General features: G+C 47.7%; 1 protein-coding gene across 1 annotated transcript; it reads left to right on the forward strand.

Annotated features, from left to right (window-relative positions):
• The first annotated feature begins 235 nt into the window (after positions 1 to 235).
• Positions 236 to 6799, forward strand: LOC122921663 (calmodulin-1). Its single transcript, XM_044271815.1, has 6 exons — positions 236 to 333; positions 1710 to 1740; positions 2879 to 3022; positions 3784 to 3890; positions 3970 to 4105; positions 4489 to 6799. The coding sequence occupies exons 1-6, from the start codon at positions 331 to 333 to the stop codon at positions 4515 to 4517; spliced, it is 450 nt and encodes a 149-aa protein (XP_044127750.1). The 5' UTR covers positions 236 to 330; the 3' UTR covers positions 4518 to 6799.
• The last annotated feature ends 9712 nt before the right edge of the window (positions 6800 to 16511 follow it).

Raw genomic sequence — 16511 nt, forward strand, 5'->3', positions numbered from 1 at the left:
GTGCAGTCAGGCGTCTGGGGGGTCTCGGCCCTGCGGTCTTGTACTCAGGGTCTCCTCGGTTACAGGGTAATACATTCGGGCACAGTCCTGACTGAACCTCGTGGCCCCGCCCGCTCATTCCTCGGCACTGACAGGAGCCGGGGGGCGTGGTTCAGGGCGTGTAGTATGCCGCAGTCCCGGTGTGTGGCAGTTGGCGGAGGGATACGCTCTTATAAAGCGCTGCGGCTTCTCCACACACCCCCAGCACTCTGTGGAGCAGCTCAGTGCGTTGTGTGGTCAGTCCTCGGCATCTCCCGTCACACGGAAACCTAATCCTCCCGCCTCTCCGCCATGGTACGTAGCCTCCTCGGCCGCCCGGCCTCTGACTGTGGCCTCCCGGGCCGCGCCTCTGTTGTAATGTCGCGGGTTCTGCCTCATTGTGCCGCTTCCTACCGGCTTATTCCGTCCTGGAGCGTCGGGCCGGCTGTGAGGCGCTTCTCCTGAGGGGCGGGGCTTTGGGTTGCGGGCGTTGTGGCTGTTGCGCTCGAACCTGCCGTTGACGCGCAGCCGCTGCAGAACCTCTTGTATGGCTGATATATGCATTTTTATTTAAATACTTCTTATTCATCCCTATGCGGGTTGTAGTCTCATGTAGCATGCGTTATAATAGTCCAGTACGTTACAGAGGGTGCCATGGCCTCTCCTGTGCCATACCCTGCTCCTCCTGCCATTGCATTGTGCATGCCCCCTGCCCCCTTCCTGTTTTTACATCCTTGCAGGGCCTGTGATGGCATAGCTGATGCCTGCTGCAGAATAATTGTCCTCTGTCGTGCCTTGGAGGATAGATGATGTGCAGGGCTCCCTGTAATAACTCTATCTGTGATTCATTGCAACCTGCAGCAATCAAACATTATTCTTTCCTTGGCACATTTCCAGATTTGGGCACCCCTGCCGGTCTTATGGTGCTGTAGGGGAGCTAAAGTGACACGGCCGAGGCTCCAGGTGGTCTTGTGGGATGTTCATTGCCCCCGTGCTTACATTTCATACATGGACCCCTAGAGATGCGAATAGACTGTGTTGGGCGCCTGTGCCCTAAAGAGGGCCAATCGGGTCTATATAGCCCTACCTTACGGCTTGGATGCAAGGAAATCTGGGGGCTGACGGCTCATGTGGACCCACTGGCGATAACTACGCCCGCCCACCCTCATTTACTGGGCGGTGGGCATGCACATATCTTCAGGCTGGGTGCCGTGTTGCACAACACATCTTGCGCCGGCTAGATATGGACATGACAAGTGATACTTGGCATTACCTAATTAAACATCACTTGTGCCCAGAAATCCCATCCTGGGGGGGGGGGGGGGGGCAGGGCAGGGCGGCAGAGCCATTTATACCAGATGCACGATCCTATCCCCCCCCTAATATGAGGGATCTGTAACCGGATGTGTGCATGCATTCTTCTGGCAATGAAGGGGTTATTCTTCTCGTCTCTTAATGGAGATGCTGTAAGATATTGCACCTGTACGGGGTGGAACGAACCTCAATGCAATCCAACGGCTCAGTATTGGCTGCAGATTTACAGTATCTGTCATTCAGCAGGATGATGGGGGTTGTCATTTTTTATATAAATATAATGTGTCGGGTTAATGCCGATCATCCCGAATCGCTCCACCGTGCGACGCTTCTGTCTCTAATGTAATTTTATTTATTTTTTTCTTCCCCCTCTTTAGGCCGATCAGCTGACTGAAGAGCAGATTGCTGGTGAGTAATTGCTTTTTCCAGCGAGCGGGGTAATTTGGTTTGCAGGCTGTTCAGTTGCTTGTTATCCGGCTATGACTAAGCTTGTTTAAAAAGACGAGCCTGCCTGTCATCAATCACGGCCTCCGGTCCTTGTTCTGCTGGGCTACTACACGGCACATAAATCGCGGCGCGGGTCCTTGACACTTCGTGGAGCTGTCTGCACAATGTCAGGCTGCCTCTGAGTTGTCGGCAGTTTTTCTAGTCCAGGCTGAGGCACCGCGAGAACGTGGCTCATTCACTTCTTTCGCCTGCATAGTCTTACCTGACCCGAGAGCTCACAATCTAATCTCCTTGTGTCTCACGCTGGAACAGCAACCTGTTACATAATATGGAGTGCGGGAAGCCCTGGGAGAACCTACAGTAAAGCCTCGAGTACAGCGGGCCCCTGGTCATGGTCACGGCTAGGACCCCAGTGCAGTAAGGTGACCATGGATGGCTTCGATTGCCCTGCAGAATCAGGCAGGTCAACAACCCTCAGCGCTTTAGCTGTTTTGAAACTATAACTCCCAGCATGCTCCATTCACTTCTATGGGAGTTCAAACAAAACCAACTCCTGGCGGATACGCTTGCTTGGTAGTTTCACAAGTGTTCCTGCCAGAAGTCGCAGGACCTGTCTTCTGTACGGACAAATACTCCCATCTACTGTTCCTGTGCACACTGGAGCTGTAGTCCAATTTTAAGAAATATACAATGCATCAATCGGTTACGTGCCTGAGCATGCATGGCATCTCCACTGTCTTTTACACTACCTGCTTGGCAAGATTTTAGCTGGTTTCCTTGGGAAAGGAGAATATAGGAAGCTTCTCCAGCACAGTCCTTGAGGGCCCACATGGCCTATGGAGGCTTGTATAGTGTGCCGATCCAGCACGCAACTTCATACTTGGACTTGTGACATCTTGTAATGTTACGGGTCCTGAAACTCTAGGTTTGGTACAAACATGTTTGCATGCGCAGGAGGAGGCTAGTCTCTTGTTTGAGGGACTTTTGTTAGGAGAATGAATATTCCCTTTCTGGATTCTCGGTGCAGGTAGAGCAGCATTGGGTGCCGAGTATCTGTAATATTTGATTTATTTATTTTTACTTATATTCCCTCTTTCAGAGTTCAAGGAGGCTTTCTCCTTATTTGATAAAGATGGGGATGGCACCATTACCACTAAGGAACTGGGCACCGTCATGAGGTCACTCGGCCAGAACCCCACAGAAGCTGAGCTGCAGGACATGATCAACGAAGTAGATGCTGATGGTAAGTGGTGACGTCTTAATCGTCATGTCAAATTCTTAATTGGCTTCTTTCAGAGGGATAATATTCGGATCGGACCCTTTGGCTTCAGGAGCAGTAAATATAGAATATGCTGAAATCCCTCGGTTAGATATCTGGGTGGGAGGAAGAAGATGCCATGTGCTCTGTGTAACCGTACAAAGGGCTAATGTGTTTTCAGTTTAAAGTGGTATAACCGCCTGTATCCGTTCCCTTAAAATTATCCATGCTTTTGCACATTGATGTCTACGTTTTTTGGGCTTCTTGGTCTAGAAAGGCTCCTGATTGTTCTTTTACACTAAACAGGGGAACGCTGGTGAATTTGTGCCTTTTCTAATAGCTAGAAGTGTGTGTTAGCTGCGATATCTATGTCCTAAGGTATGCTGCTAGCGTACCGAAGCGTTCCCCTCAGGACGCGAGCCCTCTGCTCTTAATCATGGTGCATTAACACAGCTCAAGTGCTGGAGCGCCGCCAGGGTCCTGCAGTGCTGACAGCCACAAGTGGCGTGTTTGCAGTGACTATCGCTCCCGAAGGAATTAAATGCAGCCGCTTGTTTAAGAGGTATGTTGTAGACAGGGGCTGGTGTGAGGAGTGATTTGGGGGGGGGGGGGGGGGGGGGGGGGGGGGGGGAAGGAATGTCCTCTACCAGCGATGGCTTGTGGGTCCCCCTCATGGCTGTAGTTAGGCAAACAACATCTTAAATGCTTTCACAGTGCTGATTACTCTCATTGCTTCTCTTATGCAGGCAATGGTACAATTGACTTTCCTGAATTTCTGACCATGATGGCAAGGAAAATGAAGGACACAGACAGCGAAGAAGAGATCCGTGAAGCATTCAGAGTGTTTGACAAGGTAACTGGTACTCAGTCTGTGCCCTGCTCAAAAAAGGCGGATGGGATGTTATTTAATCGCAACTTGTGCCTTCTTACAGGATGGGAACGGTTACATCAGCGCAGCAGAACTCCGTCACGTAATGACTAACCTAGGGGAAAAACTTACAGACGAAGAGGTAGACGAAATGATCAGAGAAGCCGATATAGATGGGGATGGGCAGGTCAATTACGAAGGTAAGAAATGTGCGCATGTGGTCCTCACTTCACTGCTACAGAATGGCCTGATGAGTTGTGGACCTCTGCTGTCGTGTAGAGTCCGTGTGTTTTTTTTTTTTTTTAAATATAAATATTCCAGACAACAAATAAAACAGATCTAATCTCCTTTTACTTGTCAACAATCAAAATTTTCTGCTTTCTGGTATTTCGTGTGATCCACAAGTTTTTACCAGGTGACAGAATTAGACCGTTCTCCCGTAGCATCCATGTCCTCTGCTCATTACCAACATACGAAACAAGGCTGGAACCTTTACTGCGCATGATGACTGCCCCGAGAGGCGGAGCAGGGCGCCTCTGTTCATTCACAGCCCAACTAACGTCCTCCGTGTTTTTCTTTCTAGAATTCGTACAGATGATGACTGCAAAGTGAAGAGTTCTCCTCAATTTTTCCTCTAGAAGAATCAAACTGAATCTTTTACTTACCTCTTGCAAAAATGTTCATTTACTCATTCTGTTTCTGTATAGCAAAACTGAATGTCAAGAAATACCTTCTGTCCACAAAAAAAAAAAAATCTGCATGTAATGGTTGGTGGTCCTGTCCCCAAAAACGATGAGTTTAAACATCAGTTTTACAGTATCTAAATACTCGTACTACCTTTTAACAACAAGGAAACACTTAGAGGACTCCTTAAGCTCCATTTGCTAATGATTACTCCACTGTTTGGGCTGGCCAGTTTTACATGCATGCAGCTTGACAATTGAGCACAGTCAGACCTTTGTATTTAAAACTAAGATATAAAAAAAAAAAAAAAAAAGTTGTAAAAGCGATTTCTGCCATCGTTGGTGGATTCTGTTTCAATTTGTAGTATAAATTGTCATAGCTGGTTTACTCTAAAATTGGTTTATACCTCAGGATGGTATGCGTGAAGGATACAGATGTGGGAAGCCCCCCACTCTTCGAATGTTTTTTTTTTTTTTGGTACCAAGATGACGACACTACCCGAGGATGGCATGTCTGGTTTTTAATCTCAGTTTAACATTTGTTTGTGCTGCACTTGAGTGAAACAGATGTGGAGCCGTTACAGTTCACATTTTAAAACTGAAAAAACAAAATTCACTGTTGGGGGAGCATCTTTGGACTCTCGTAATTTTTAAAGAGGAAAAAAAAAAATCTGCACCAGACTTGGAGACGGCGCTTTCCTATAATATCTATAGGACTTCAGCACAACGATCAACAAGGCTGTTTGAGGAAAAAAATAAAATCTAAAACTTAAAAAAAATGTCCATTCCAAGTTGTAAATGCTAGTTTTTTTTTTTGTTTTCCAATAAAAGACCATTAGTGTAATAGATTTTTATTTTTTTCCTTTTAATTTATTCATTCATCCATGTACAGAGCGCTTCTCGTGGCTTAGCGATCCTTCTTGTTGCATCCCTTTAACATCTCCCTGTGTAGATCTGTTGGTCTGTGACGCTTAGGACAGACTCCTCTGATAGGGGACAGGGCTGGCCCCCCTGGCAGTGAGTGTATATATTTTCTAAGTTCTGAGACTCCCTTCTTTCTCTGCATCAACCTTTAGTCTTAAAGTGTGGCACATGGAGAAGCCTTTAATTTGCATGCACAAAGCTATTCTGAAAAAGGCACATTTTGCCTAATAATGAGTTTTTATTTAAAAAAAAAAATTTCTTTGTCGGTAAACTGAGGAATAAAGGTGTGAATCCTAGGGATGGGCGGCTGCGGGCACCTCATCTGTGTTTCTTAGCGTTTATGGCCGTCTACCAGCCTAGAGAGGGGGGGCGCGTGCGCTGCGTTGCGTTGTCTGCATTCGGCAGTAGTTTTTGGTGGTTGCAGGAGAAGTGGCCATCTTGAGCTGTACCTATGATTGCAGAGTATAAACCGCCGTGACCATTCCGGTCTTGGGGCGCATGTTTCTTCAGCCGATGAACAGATGTCCTCATCTGTATAGCATTGTCCTGGGTGTGTGACTTCAAAGGCGTTGCACTGATTTATAGGGACCTAGATGTGACTGCAGTGGATAATATGTAAAATATTTCAGGCTTTTGAGAAGAGCGGCAGGGGTGTAACAGATTCTGCCATATCGGGCTGCAGACTTGGCCTACAAAGCTGTATCTCCGGCCACGCGCTATATCCTCCCATCCATTTCATGCAGTCGGAAGAAACCAGCTCGATTTGGCTCCTTCCTGGGCGCCCTTAGGAGTTGTGTGAGTGGATTGTTAATACATTTTGGCGATTTAGAAAACAATCTAGTGGGTGTGTCGCCAGTCTTCATTTCATTAACTGATCAGTTAAACCCCCTCCCTACTCCTTGGCACCACTAACATGGATGGTGGCAGAATATCAAAGATTTAGAACATGGCGGTGGTAGAAGGCAACGCTTGGTGCACGTAGGGTAGGCCAGGGCGAGGCTTGAAATTCATCTCCTGCTTTTCAATTCCTATCATTGTCATTTCTGGGCCATTGTTGGTGGCGATCCCATGTGGGACAGCGTGGACGTGGCACTCCTCCCTGCGCTCATTCTACCATGGCTTGACTGGAAGCTTGTGCTAATTCTGAATCTGTGCTTGCACTTTAGGGAAACATAAAAAAAAAAAAAACACGCTAAGCCTTGAAACAAAAGACCTGGATAGAGTAAATGGCTGTCCTGTATTGCAACTGAAATTAATAAAGCCAAATAAAAAACAAATATATATATAAATATATAGCCCTTGTCTTTACTTATTGATAGAGACTGGGGGGTGCACTGGAGTACCCCAAAACCAAGCCTCTTGGCTGAGCATCCTCTCTGAATCAGTCCGCAATGCAATAGGTGAGACCTACTGTCACAACCACAGAACCAGACTGCTAAATAAAACCGAATGGGCTATGTTGTGAGTCCCATCTCTTTAAAAGCCTTATAACGGTGCATGATATTGCACCTCGGATCAAATCGGGGTGAGCTGCAATATAGACATTGCCAGTGTACAGGAGTGGTGCTGTTTCTAGAAAAGACTCCTTTTTATGAATAAGCTCTTTAAATTGAGTGTGTGATGACATCTTAAAGGGTTTGTCCAGGAGTTGAAAAACATGGTTACTCTCTTTCAAAAACCGCACCACACCTGCCCTTTTGTGTCTGGTAAAGTGAATGGGGCTGAGCTGCAGTTCCACACACAACCTGTTGACAGGTGTGGTGCTGCTGCTGCTGCTTATGTTTTTCTGATCCTAGATTACCCTTGAAAATATTTTGTCCCACATTTATAATTCGATTAAGCCGGTTTCCTGGCGTGAAAAAATTGCATGACTTTTTCAATGGCACTTGCGCAGAAAAGTTTGTGCAAGTGTGTTAATCCGCCAGCCTTGCCACTATCGCAACAAGAGGGTGTGGCGACGACGAGAAGGGCTTCAATGGGACCCGCCACATTTATCATAATCTATGCCAGTTTTCTGTTTGTAGAAGAACACTGAAATCTACTCCACTCAGGGGTTCATGTTAGCAGACTGCCTGATGCTGCTCCTGATTTAGTTAAAATGCTGTGGAATTGAAAGACAGAAGGCCAGATTTCTAAAAGCCAGGTGATGTACACCGGGCTATGATAACCAGGGCGTGCTGCCGGATGCTGTGCCTGATTTAGGGCTGTTTCACATGAGCGAGTCCATTGTCGGAGTTACGCTCCGTGTGTGAGCGTGATCCTCCGTTCTGGACTTGCATGAGCGCACAGCATTATCATGATTTATAATGCTGTGTACCTCTGCTTGACCTTATTGCTACAGAATCATACTGACGGCTTTATATCACTTTGATCCTGTAGGTCAAGCAGAGGTACACAGCATTATAAGTCAGTGTAATGCCGTGCGGTCCTGCAAGTCTAGAACGTAGGATCCCGCTCACACACGGAGCGTGATTTCCGCAATGGCCCGCTCGTGTGAAAGCCCTTAGAGTGACTCCACACTTTGCGAATTTTGTTGCAGTTTTTTCAACGACAAAAAAATCGGTTCAATTCACCTGAATGGGGCTTGCAGAAATCCATGCGCTAACCCTGGGTTCAGACCTGAGCGTTTTACAGCGCGTTCCTACGCGCTGTAAAATGCACAACAGGCAAGAACCAATGATTCCCTATGGGAATGGTTCTCACCTGGGCGTTTTACAGCGCGTACGATCGCGCTGTAAAACGCCCGACGCTCAAACAAGTGCTTGAGCTTTTTTTTGGGCGTTTGTCGCGCGTTCCCGCACATAGATATTCGGGAACGCGCGACAATGTGTGCACGCCTGTCTCTGTATGCGCGATTGTAAACGCCCGTACAATCGCGCATACAGAGCGCTTGTTTCAGAACGCTCAGGTCTGAACCCAGCCTTAACGTCCCATTCAAATGAAGGGAAAATTCTGCAGCGTATGGAGGCACCCTTACACTGGGTTCACACCTGAGCGTTTTACAGCGTGTTCAAACGTGCTGTAAAACGCTCAACACATGAAAACCAATGCTTCCCTATGGCCCTGGTTCACACTTGAGCGTTTTACAGCGCGTTTAAACGCGCTGAAAAACGCCCTACGCTCAAAAAAGTTCTTGAGCTTCTTTGGGGCGTTTTGTCGCGCGTTCCCGTACATAGACTTTCGGGAACGCGCGACAATGGGCGTTCACTTGTCTCTGTATGCGCGATTGTAAACGCCCGTACAATCGCGCATACAGAGCGCTCCTTTCAGAACGCTCAGGTGTGAACCCAGTGTAAGGCCTCCTGCACACGACCGTTGTGTGCACCCGTGGCCGTTGTCCCGTTTAACGTGTTTTTCTGCGGTCCCATTGACTTTCAATGGGTCCGTGGAAAAATCGGAAACTGCACCGTTTGGCAGCCGCGTCCGTGATCCTTGTTTCCTGGCCGTGAAAAAAATATGACCTGTCCTATTTTTTTCACGGCCAACGGTTCATGGACCCATTCAAGTCAATGGGTCCGTGAAAATCACGGATGCACACAAGATTGGCATCCGTGTCCGTGATCCGTGTCCGTTTTTTCCTATCATTTCAATGGCAAACTTGACTTAGATTTTTTTTTTCATTTTTCATGTCCGTGGATCCTCCAAAAATCACGGCAGACCCACAGAAGAAAAAACGGGCACGGATCACGGTACAACGGAACCACGTTTTGCGGGACGTTAAAAAATACTGTCGTGTGCAGGAGGCCTTAAATCGGGTGCGGCATCTAACAGCCCAGCGTACAGTGCTGAGCTTTGATAAATCTGGCCTTTTTTTCTTTCAATTCCACAATTTTTCAAAAACTCTGCTTGCTGTCTGGAGGCGCAGAAACCATCCAGATCGCAAGGGCAGGGCTTTATTACAAAATTGCTATTATATGCTAAGCCTGCGGTGCATTTGTGTGTGTCAACTTCTGGATTATAAACAAGAATGACCCTGTTAACTGATAGCAAGCAGAGCTCTTGAAAAGGCTGAAGTAGTAAAACAACATCTGTTAGAAAGCTGCAACATACAATGCTATGGGTGAGCTGAGCGCTGTCAGGTTTGGGACAGTCATTTACTCCACAATGTGACTTTACATTTCTTAATTTGAACAAGGTGCTGGATTACACAAATTAGCCGTACCCATAGGTGTCTTGTGGAGTTGGCATGGGCCGCCACCCAAAAGAAAAAATCCAGCTGTGCATCTACTGTGCTTCAGGCACGCCCTGGAGTCATCCTCTGGCGTGCCATCCTAACCCCTTATTGCATTGGGTATTGCTGTGCCCTTCTCAAGCTCAACAACTTGGGCTACTTTCACACACACGTTTGGTGCGGATCTGTCATAGATCTGCACAGACGGATCCGTTCAGATAATACAAATGTCTGCATCCGTTCAGAACGAATCCGTTTGTATTATCTTTAACATAGCCAGGACGGATCCGTTTCCTATTGTGCCAGATTGTGTCATAGAAAACGGATCCGTGCCTATTGACTTACATTGTAAGTCAGGACGGTTCCGTTTGGCTCAGTTTTGTCAGACGGACATCAAAACGCTGCTAGCAGCCTCCAGAGCGGAATGGAGACTGATCGGAGGCAAACTGATGCATTCTGAGTAGATCCTTATCCATTCAGAATGCATTAAGGGCAAAACTGATCTGTTTTGGACCGCGTGTGAGAGCCCTGAACGGATCTCACTGAAAGCCGAAACGCCAGTGTGAAGTAGCCTTATCATGCATTAGTCTACAGCAGGAGGCTGCCACCTCTGGCTCTCCAGCTGTTGTCAAACTACAACTCCCAGCATGCAACAACTGAGCAGGTGTTCATGCTGGGAGTTGTAGTTTCACAATAGCTAGTGGTTGCTGGTCGGTGGAAAGCTGGGTTACAACAAATCTGTTCCATTACACATCTTGGTGCATAAAATAGAGAAAATAACTACATTTTTAGGACCACCTCTCTGGGGGTAGATTTATGAGGCGTAGAACTGAATAACAGATTTTCCCTTTCACACAGTTTTGGGTGGGGGGCACATTACGGGATTGGCTCCAGCAGAGACCTCTGCCCCTTCTTTTATTCTCGGGAAGTAAATGATTCTCATAGTCTCTAAACCAATTACCCCCTAGTGAGCGATGATTCAGCCTATTATCCCTAGGGCGATGCGCAGTCATGATTTTACATGGAACTTCCCAGCTGAATATTACATGGCAGCTATTGCAGCCCTGCGCTGCCATTCAGGTTTGGAGTGTGGGTGACGTGTGTTGTCTTACAGCTTAGCTACAATACGACAAGGTTTGGCAGGGTGGCTGCATACCTTATGGTTATTGGAGGTGAGGTATAAATCAGGCTACGTGCCCCCAGAATTGGCTATGAGTCAATTTGCATAATTCTGGGGTACATGCAGAGCAGGTTGAGAATTCTTCAGAGCGGAAATCTGCGCTCTGAAGCTGTTATAGTGATTTGCATTCACGAACTTGCTCACATTTCCAGTATCAACCAGCAGAATATTGAGTGCAGCTCTGGAGTATAATACAGGATGTAACTCAGGATCAGTACAGGATAAGTAATGTAATGTACACAGTGACTGCACCAGCAGAATAGTGAGTGCAGCTCTGGAGTATAATACATGATGTAACTCAGGATCAGTGCAGGATAAGTAATGTATGTGCACAGTGACTCCACCAGCAGAATAGTGAGTGCAGCTCTGGAGTATAATACAGGATGTAACTCGGGATCAGTACAGGATAAGTAATGTATGTACACAGTGACTCCACCAGCAGAATAGTGAGTGCAGCTCTGGAGTATAATACAGGATGTAACACAGGATCAGTACAGGATAAGTAATATAATGTATGTACACAGTGACTCCACCAGCACAATGGTGAGTTCAGCTCTGGAGAATAATACAGGTGGTAACTAAGGGTCAGGTGCACACTTTGCTTTTGTTGTGCTTATTAATGCAAGCTATATTAGTCTGGACAAAGGCTAGCTGTAGGACAGGTGCATGCAGTCTTTTGTCCTATGTTGTGAGCTGTTTCAGACTGACGTGAAACCTTCCCCCGTCCCATGATCACTAGCTTGTCACATACTTATGTCATTGATGTGATTTCCAGTAACCTTTACCTCATATCAGCAGCTCCTCTTATAATGCCCTGCACTATTATAATCTCCAGACTTTCGGGTTACCGGCCCTCTATGGCGGGGCCAAACGGCGACTCGAGTCACACAATATGACGATGGGGACGTCACATTGCATCAAATGATTGTCAATTGTGTTGCGTGACTGCAACAGTGACAGTTGCAATGAACCCAACGCTGTTGTATTTGTGGTGGCAGGTCCCAAGTCACGCACAACTTATTGTAACTTAGCTGTCTTTTTACCGCCAAATCACGGCACTAAAATAGTTGCACAGCAAGCTGCACGTTGTTTTGGGTTTGCGAGGCATAGCCCCAGCCTTAGGCCTTATGCACACGGCCGTTGCTTCTGTGGGGTTCCGTGCCTCCGTTCGACACCAGACCTTCTGGATTGCTGACCCATTCAAGTGAATGGGTCCTCATTTGTGATGCGGTGAGCACACGGCCGGTGGCTGCATATTTCGGACCCGCTGTCCATGGGCCGCAGTACGGCCACGGCCGTGTGCATTAGGCTTTAGACTGCAGCGTCATCGCACTTTTGGAAATTTACCACTGTGTTTTTTTTCTTTCCTTCCTGGAGCATATCTTCAAAAAATACCTAGATGTTCTTCATTCCTGTGTCGAGGATTATGTTATTGCTTTGTCCGCTTCACTACAGATTTGTCATTAGGTATTTAGTGCTAGTTGTATAGTCCGTGATGCCAGAGATAGAATCCAGAGCAGCCACCAGAGGATTCCCCATCTGTAGACTCGTTTGCCTTTTAAGTTCTCGGATTCCCTCTGCTTCGTGTCCTGGAGTTTCTTTCTACTCCTGACTGGCTGCAGCGGACGATGGATGCAGGAATATTTGCTGCACAAGGGTTATAGTGCAGGGTCAGGGAGCAGCGCCATATTCCTGTGCAGGAATTGGTGGGTTGAGGATGCAGATGGCATGGTTATCTCTGCAGTCTATCTAAACCTATTTGGGTTCCTAATAGATAACAACTAAGTGAAACTCAGTATTTGGGTAATGCATGGGTACTTGGCTAGACCATACTCCTTGCAGATGTCCCGGTGGGTGCCACACTGATGACTCCAGTGCTACCCACTGAGTAGACAATCCATCCCAGGGTGTTTCTAATATCCCTCCAAATCAATGACAACCAGATTCTGCATACAGTCCACGTTTACTGCACCTGAAGCGTCCGCATTACTCACTGAGAAGAAGGAAGCAGCATCTGATATGAGATGTTTCAAAACTTGAATTTCAAGATATATATATATTTTTACTACAGTAGAAACAGGAAGGAAATGGCAAAAAAGCTGAAGATAAGAATAGAACGAGCAGAGTGCAGGCGACAATATCGAGGCACCTGCACCAGGTCCAGCTCACCGCGACCGGACCCAAGAGGTTGAGTCAATGCATTATAGCCAAAGTCATGTGCTGGCAAAAAAGGAGTGAAGATGCGTATATAGACCCGGTCAGTCTGGCCTGTCTCCAACTATGTCCACTGATAAACTGGACCTTCATGAGTTTCAAGTCCTTGACATTAAAGGGCTATTCGGTTAGATTCAAGTTATCCCCTATCCACAGGATAGGGGATAACTATCAGATCTGTGGGGTTCCTACCACTGGGACCCCCACTGATCACACGAACAGGGGCACCGTACACCCTGCAGCCCCCCTGAAATGAACAGAGCAGCCGGTCGCACATGCACATGGCCGCTCCATTAATTTCTATGGGAGTTCCGGAGATAGCCGGGTACAGTACTTACCTATCTCCAGAATTCCCTTAGAAATGAATGGAGCGGCTGTGCGCATGCCCAACTCGTTGCTCCGTTCATTTTAGGGGGGCTGCAGGGGGTATAGGGTCTGCGTTCTCGTGATCGGTGGTGGTCCCAGTGGTTGGACCCCCACTGATCTAATAGTTATCCCGGAATACCCTATTAAGTGGTTTGTTACTACACAAAACCAATGGGCCAAGCAGGTCAGGGTTGACCTTTCTTAAAGGGGTTCTGCACTTTTATTTAACTGATGATCTATCCTCTGGATAGATCGGCGGGGTTCTGACACCCGGGACCCCCGCCGATCAGCTGTTTGAGAAGGCAGCGGCGCCGCGGCCTTCTCACTGTTTACCGCCGGCCCACTGACGTCACGACTAGTATCAACTAGCGTCGGCTCGGCTAAGCTCCATTCAAGTGAACAGAGGTTAGCCGCGCCCAGGCAGTGATACTAGTCGTGACGTCAGTGGGCTGGCGGTAAACAGTGAGAAGGCCGCGAAGCTGCTGGAGCGCCGCTGCCTTCTCAAACAGCTGATTGGCGGGGGTCCCGGGTGTCAGACCCCCGCCGATCAGAAGCTGATGATCTATCCAGAGGATAGATCATCAGTTAAATGAAAGTGCAGAACCCCTTTAAGCTATGTTAAACATAACAGTGTCCACGCATTTCAAGTCCTAAATGTTATTAGTTTATTAATGGATTTTGTGGGGGATCTGAAGAACTAGAGGAGTACTAGGACTGTTGGAATCAGCCATACTTGTTCCTAGGCCAGAACCAAAGGAAAACACCAGGCCACAGTGGCTGTTACTTCTAATTTCCCATACAAGAAAATAGGTGTCAGACTGCTCCCATGTGCTGACACCTGCAGTCACTTTTTCAGCTTGTCCTTCTTAGGACCATTGTTTGGAATGTAATAACCATTGTATCAGGAACACCCTACAAGACCTGATGTTTTTGAGATGCTGCCATCCAGTCATCTAGACAGTCACAATTTGGCCCTTGTCAAAGTCCTTCAGATCCTTACGCTTGCTTGTTTTTTCCGGCGTCCAGCACTTGAACTCAGGAACTGACTCTTCACTTGCTGCATAATATATCCCACCTCTCGACAGAGGCCATCGTCACGAGATAATCAATGTTATTCAATTCACCTGTCAGTGGTCTTTATCATGAAGGCTCCTTTAACACAAGCAGGCCTAGAACGAGCGCTGACTGATGATGTTACAAGTGGATCAGTGCTGGTTTAAAGAGCCTTTTACAAACTGTATTGGGGTAAGAACAATTCTTGATACGATCATTGGTTTCCCATACAGTTTGCATATTGTCGCCAACACATCCCGTTTACACACGGAGACTTGCTGCCAACCACAATTTTTTTTTACTGTTAACATAAAAAATATTATGAGCTGACCAACAAGCTATTATGGTGGTGATCCATGCACGCTGCTGTTACACTCTCCCTGGCGGGCACGGCCGCGGCCGCCACTCTGTTCACCGACACGCCGATACCTGTTTACTGGAGTAGCTGCTCTGGGCTTTCGCAGGCTACAGCCTGCTTCCTGATGGCACTGCCTCTCGCTGCCTGTAGGTCATTTGCGTACTCCCTCTGGCCAGCAAGTGCACTCTGAACTTCACTAGCCTATGGCTGGTCACCCAGGGGCACTTAAGATCCTTTCTTCTGTAAGAAGGTGCCTGAGCAATAGGTTCCATTTCCTGCAAAGGTATGCTGTTTACGTTCTTTGCCCGTGTATCAACTCCTGCATGTTTTCTGGATTTTGAACCTTCACTGCCTGTCCTGACTTCTGCCTGAGCTGCCCTACCTGACCTCGGACTGTTTATTGGATTGCTTGTACGCTGCCTGTCCTCACCTTGGCCTGTCCTTGACGATGGCTTTGCCTGATCCCTCAGTGCTCCACACCGGTGTCTCTTGGACTCCATGGAGCAGCAGTCACTTGATCAGAGACTACTCCAAGATGTAGGGACCTGGTGGTTCCCCTGCATCTGAGTCCAGATACCTGAGTAGGGGTAAGAGGGTAAATACTTGGGGGCCACTTACATAACGCCCTTGGTAGTCCCAAGCCAAACTTGTTCAAGTGACACAGTGGATCCAAACCCACAGTGTTTACATGAATGGACGAAGGAACACTCATATGAATGATCGTTCCCAGGTCTCGGCCTGTGTGAACGTTTTTTAGTTATTTTTTTTATAGACCCATCCGTACCGATTCCTGGTGTCTGCATTTCACCATAGATAGGAGATTCCATCCGTTTCTCATGATCGGCCACGGTTTGCCCTAAAAATCATAGATAATTTGCTGTGTTGGGTTGCATTGGAACACTGCACAACACTAGATAAAGTACAGAGGACGCTGTAAGCAGCTCGCTTTCTCCTCTCCTGTTCTTATGACATTTCAGTTTTTGCATTGGCTGGAGACGGGCAGGAAGACAGCAGAGCAGCGAGGACGCACCATTTGCATGGAGCAGACAATAATTCCATATATGGTGTGAATAGGGCGACTACTGCTGTTCCCAGGCTGCAAGCTTCCGAATAGCTGAGCGCTGTCAGCACTGCTACTCTGCTGACCCCCCTCCATGGGCACAGGGCAGCCCCCAAATACATGCATGACATGGCAAACAGCTCTAAATGCAAGCCAGCATCTTCTGGGCAACACGAAGTATTCCTGCATGTATGCAACCGTGGACCAATAGGTATATGACCCACATGAAGACCCCGGGTACAGGCTTACGCATTAATAGGACACGGCCCCTTTAAGTGTTAACCCCCTGCTGACAACAGATACAATAGAGCTTGGGGTTCCCTGCAGCCAGGGGAGAGACGATAATGTGATGAAGCCTGAATCCTTCAGCTGCAGATCACTGCAGAAAAGAGGCTAATGCCGTGCTGGATATTGACAGATCCCGACCATGCCAAAAGCACCGCAGCTCCTCTGCATTGCAGAACTCCTGGGCACAGCATCGTTAGAGGCCAGGGGGCAGCTGCTAATCAGTCAGTGCTGCGTATGGGCGGCAGTGTTACGCCCCCAGCCGAGAACCCCCTGCAGACGTCCGTGGGGCCCGCCAGGGTGCCCCTGGGG

This window comes from Bufo gargarizans, chromosome 11, assembly GCF_014858855.1.
Source record: "Bufo gargarizans isolate SCDJY-AF-19 chromosome 11, ASM1485885v1, whole genome shotgun sequence".
NCBI classification, from domain to species: Eukaryota; Metazoa; Chordata; class Amphibia; order Anura; family Bufonidae; genus Bufo; species Bufo gargarizans.

Coding starts and splice junctions, on each gene's coding strand:
- LOC122921663 (XM_044271815.1), top strand. Junction 1,741..2,878: donor GACTGAAGAGCAGATTGCTG/GTGAGTAATTGC, acceptor TCCCTCTTTCAG/AGTTCAAGGAGGCTTTCTCC. Junction 4,106..4,488: donor TGGGCAGGTCAATTACGAAG/GTAAGAAATGTG, acceptor TTTTCTTTCTAG/AATTCGTACAGATGATGACT.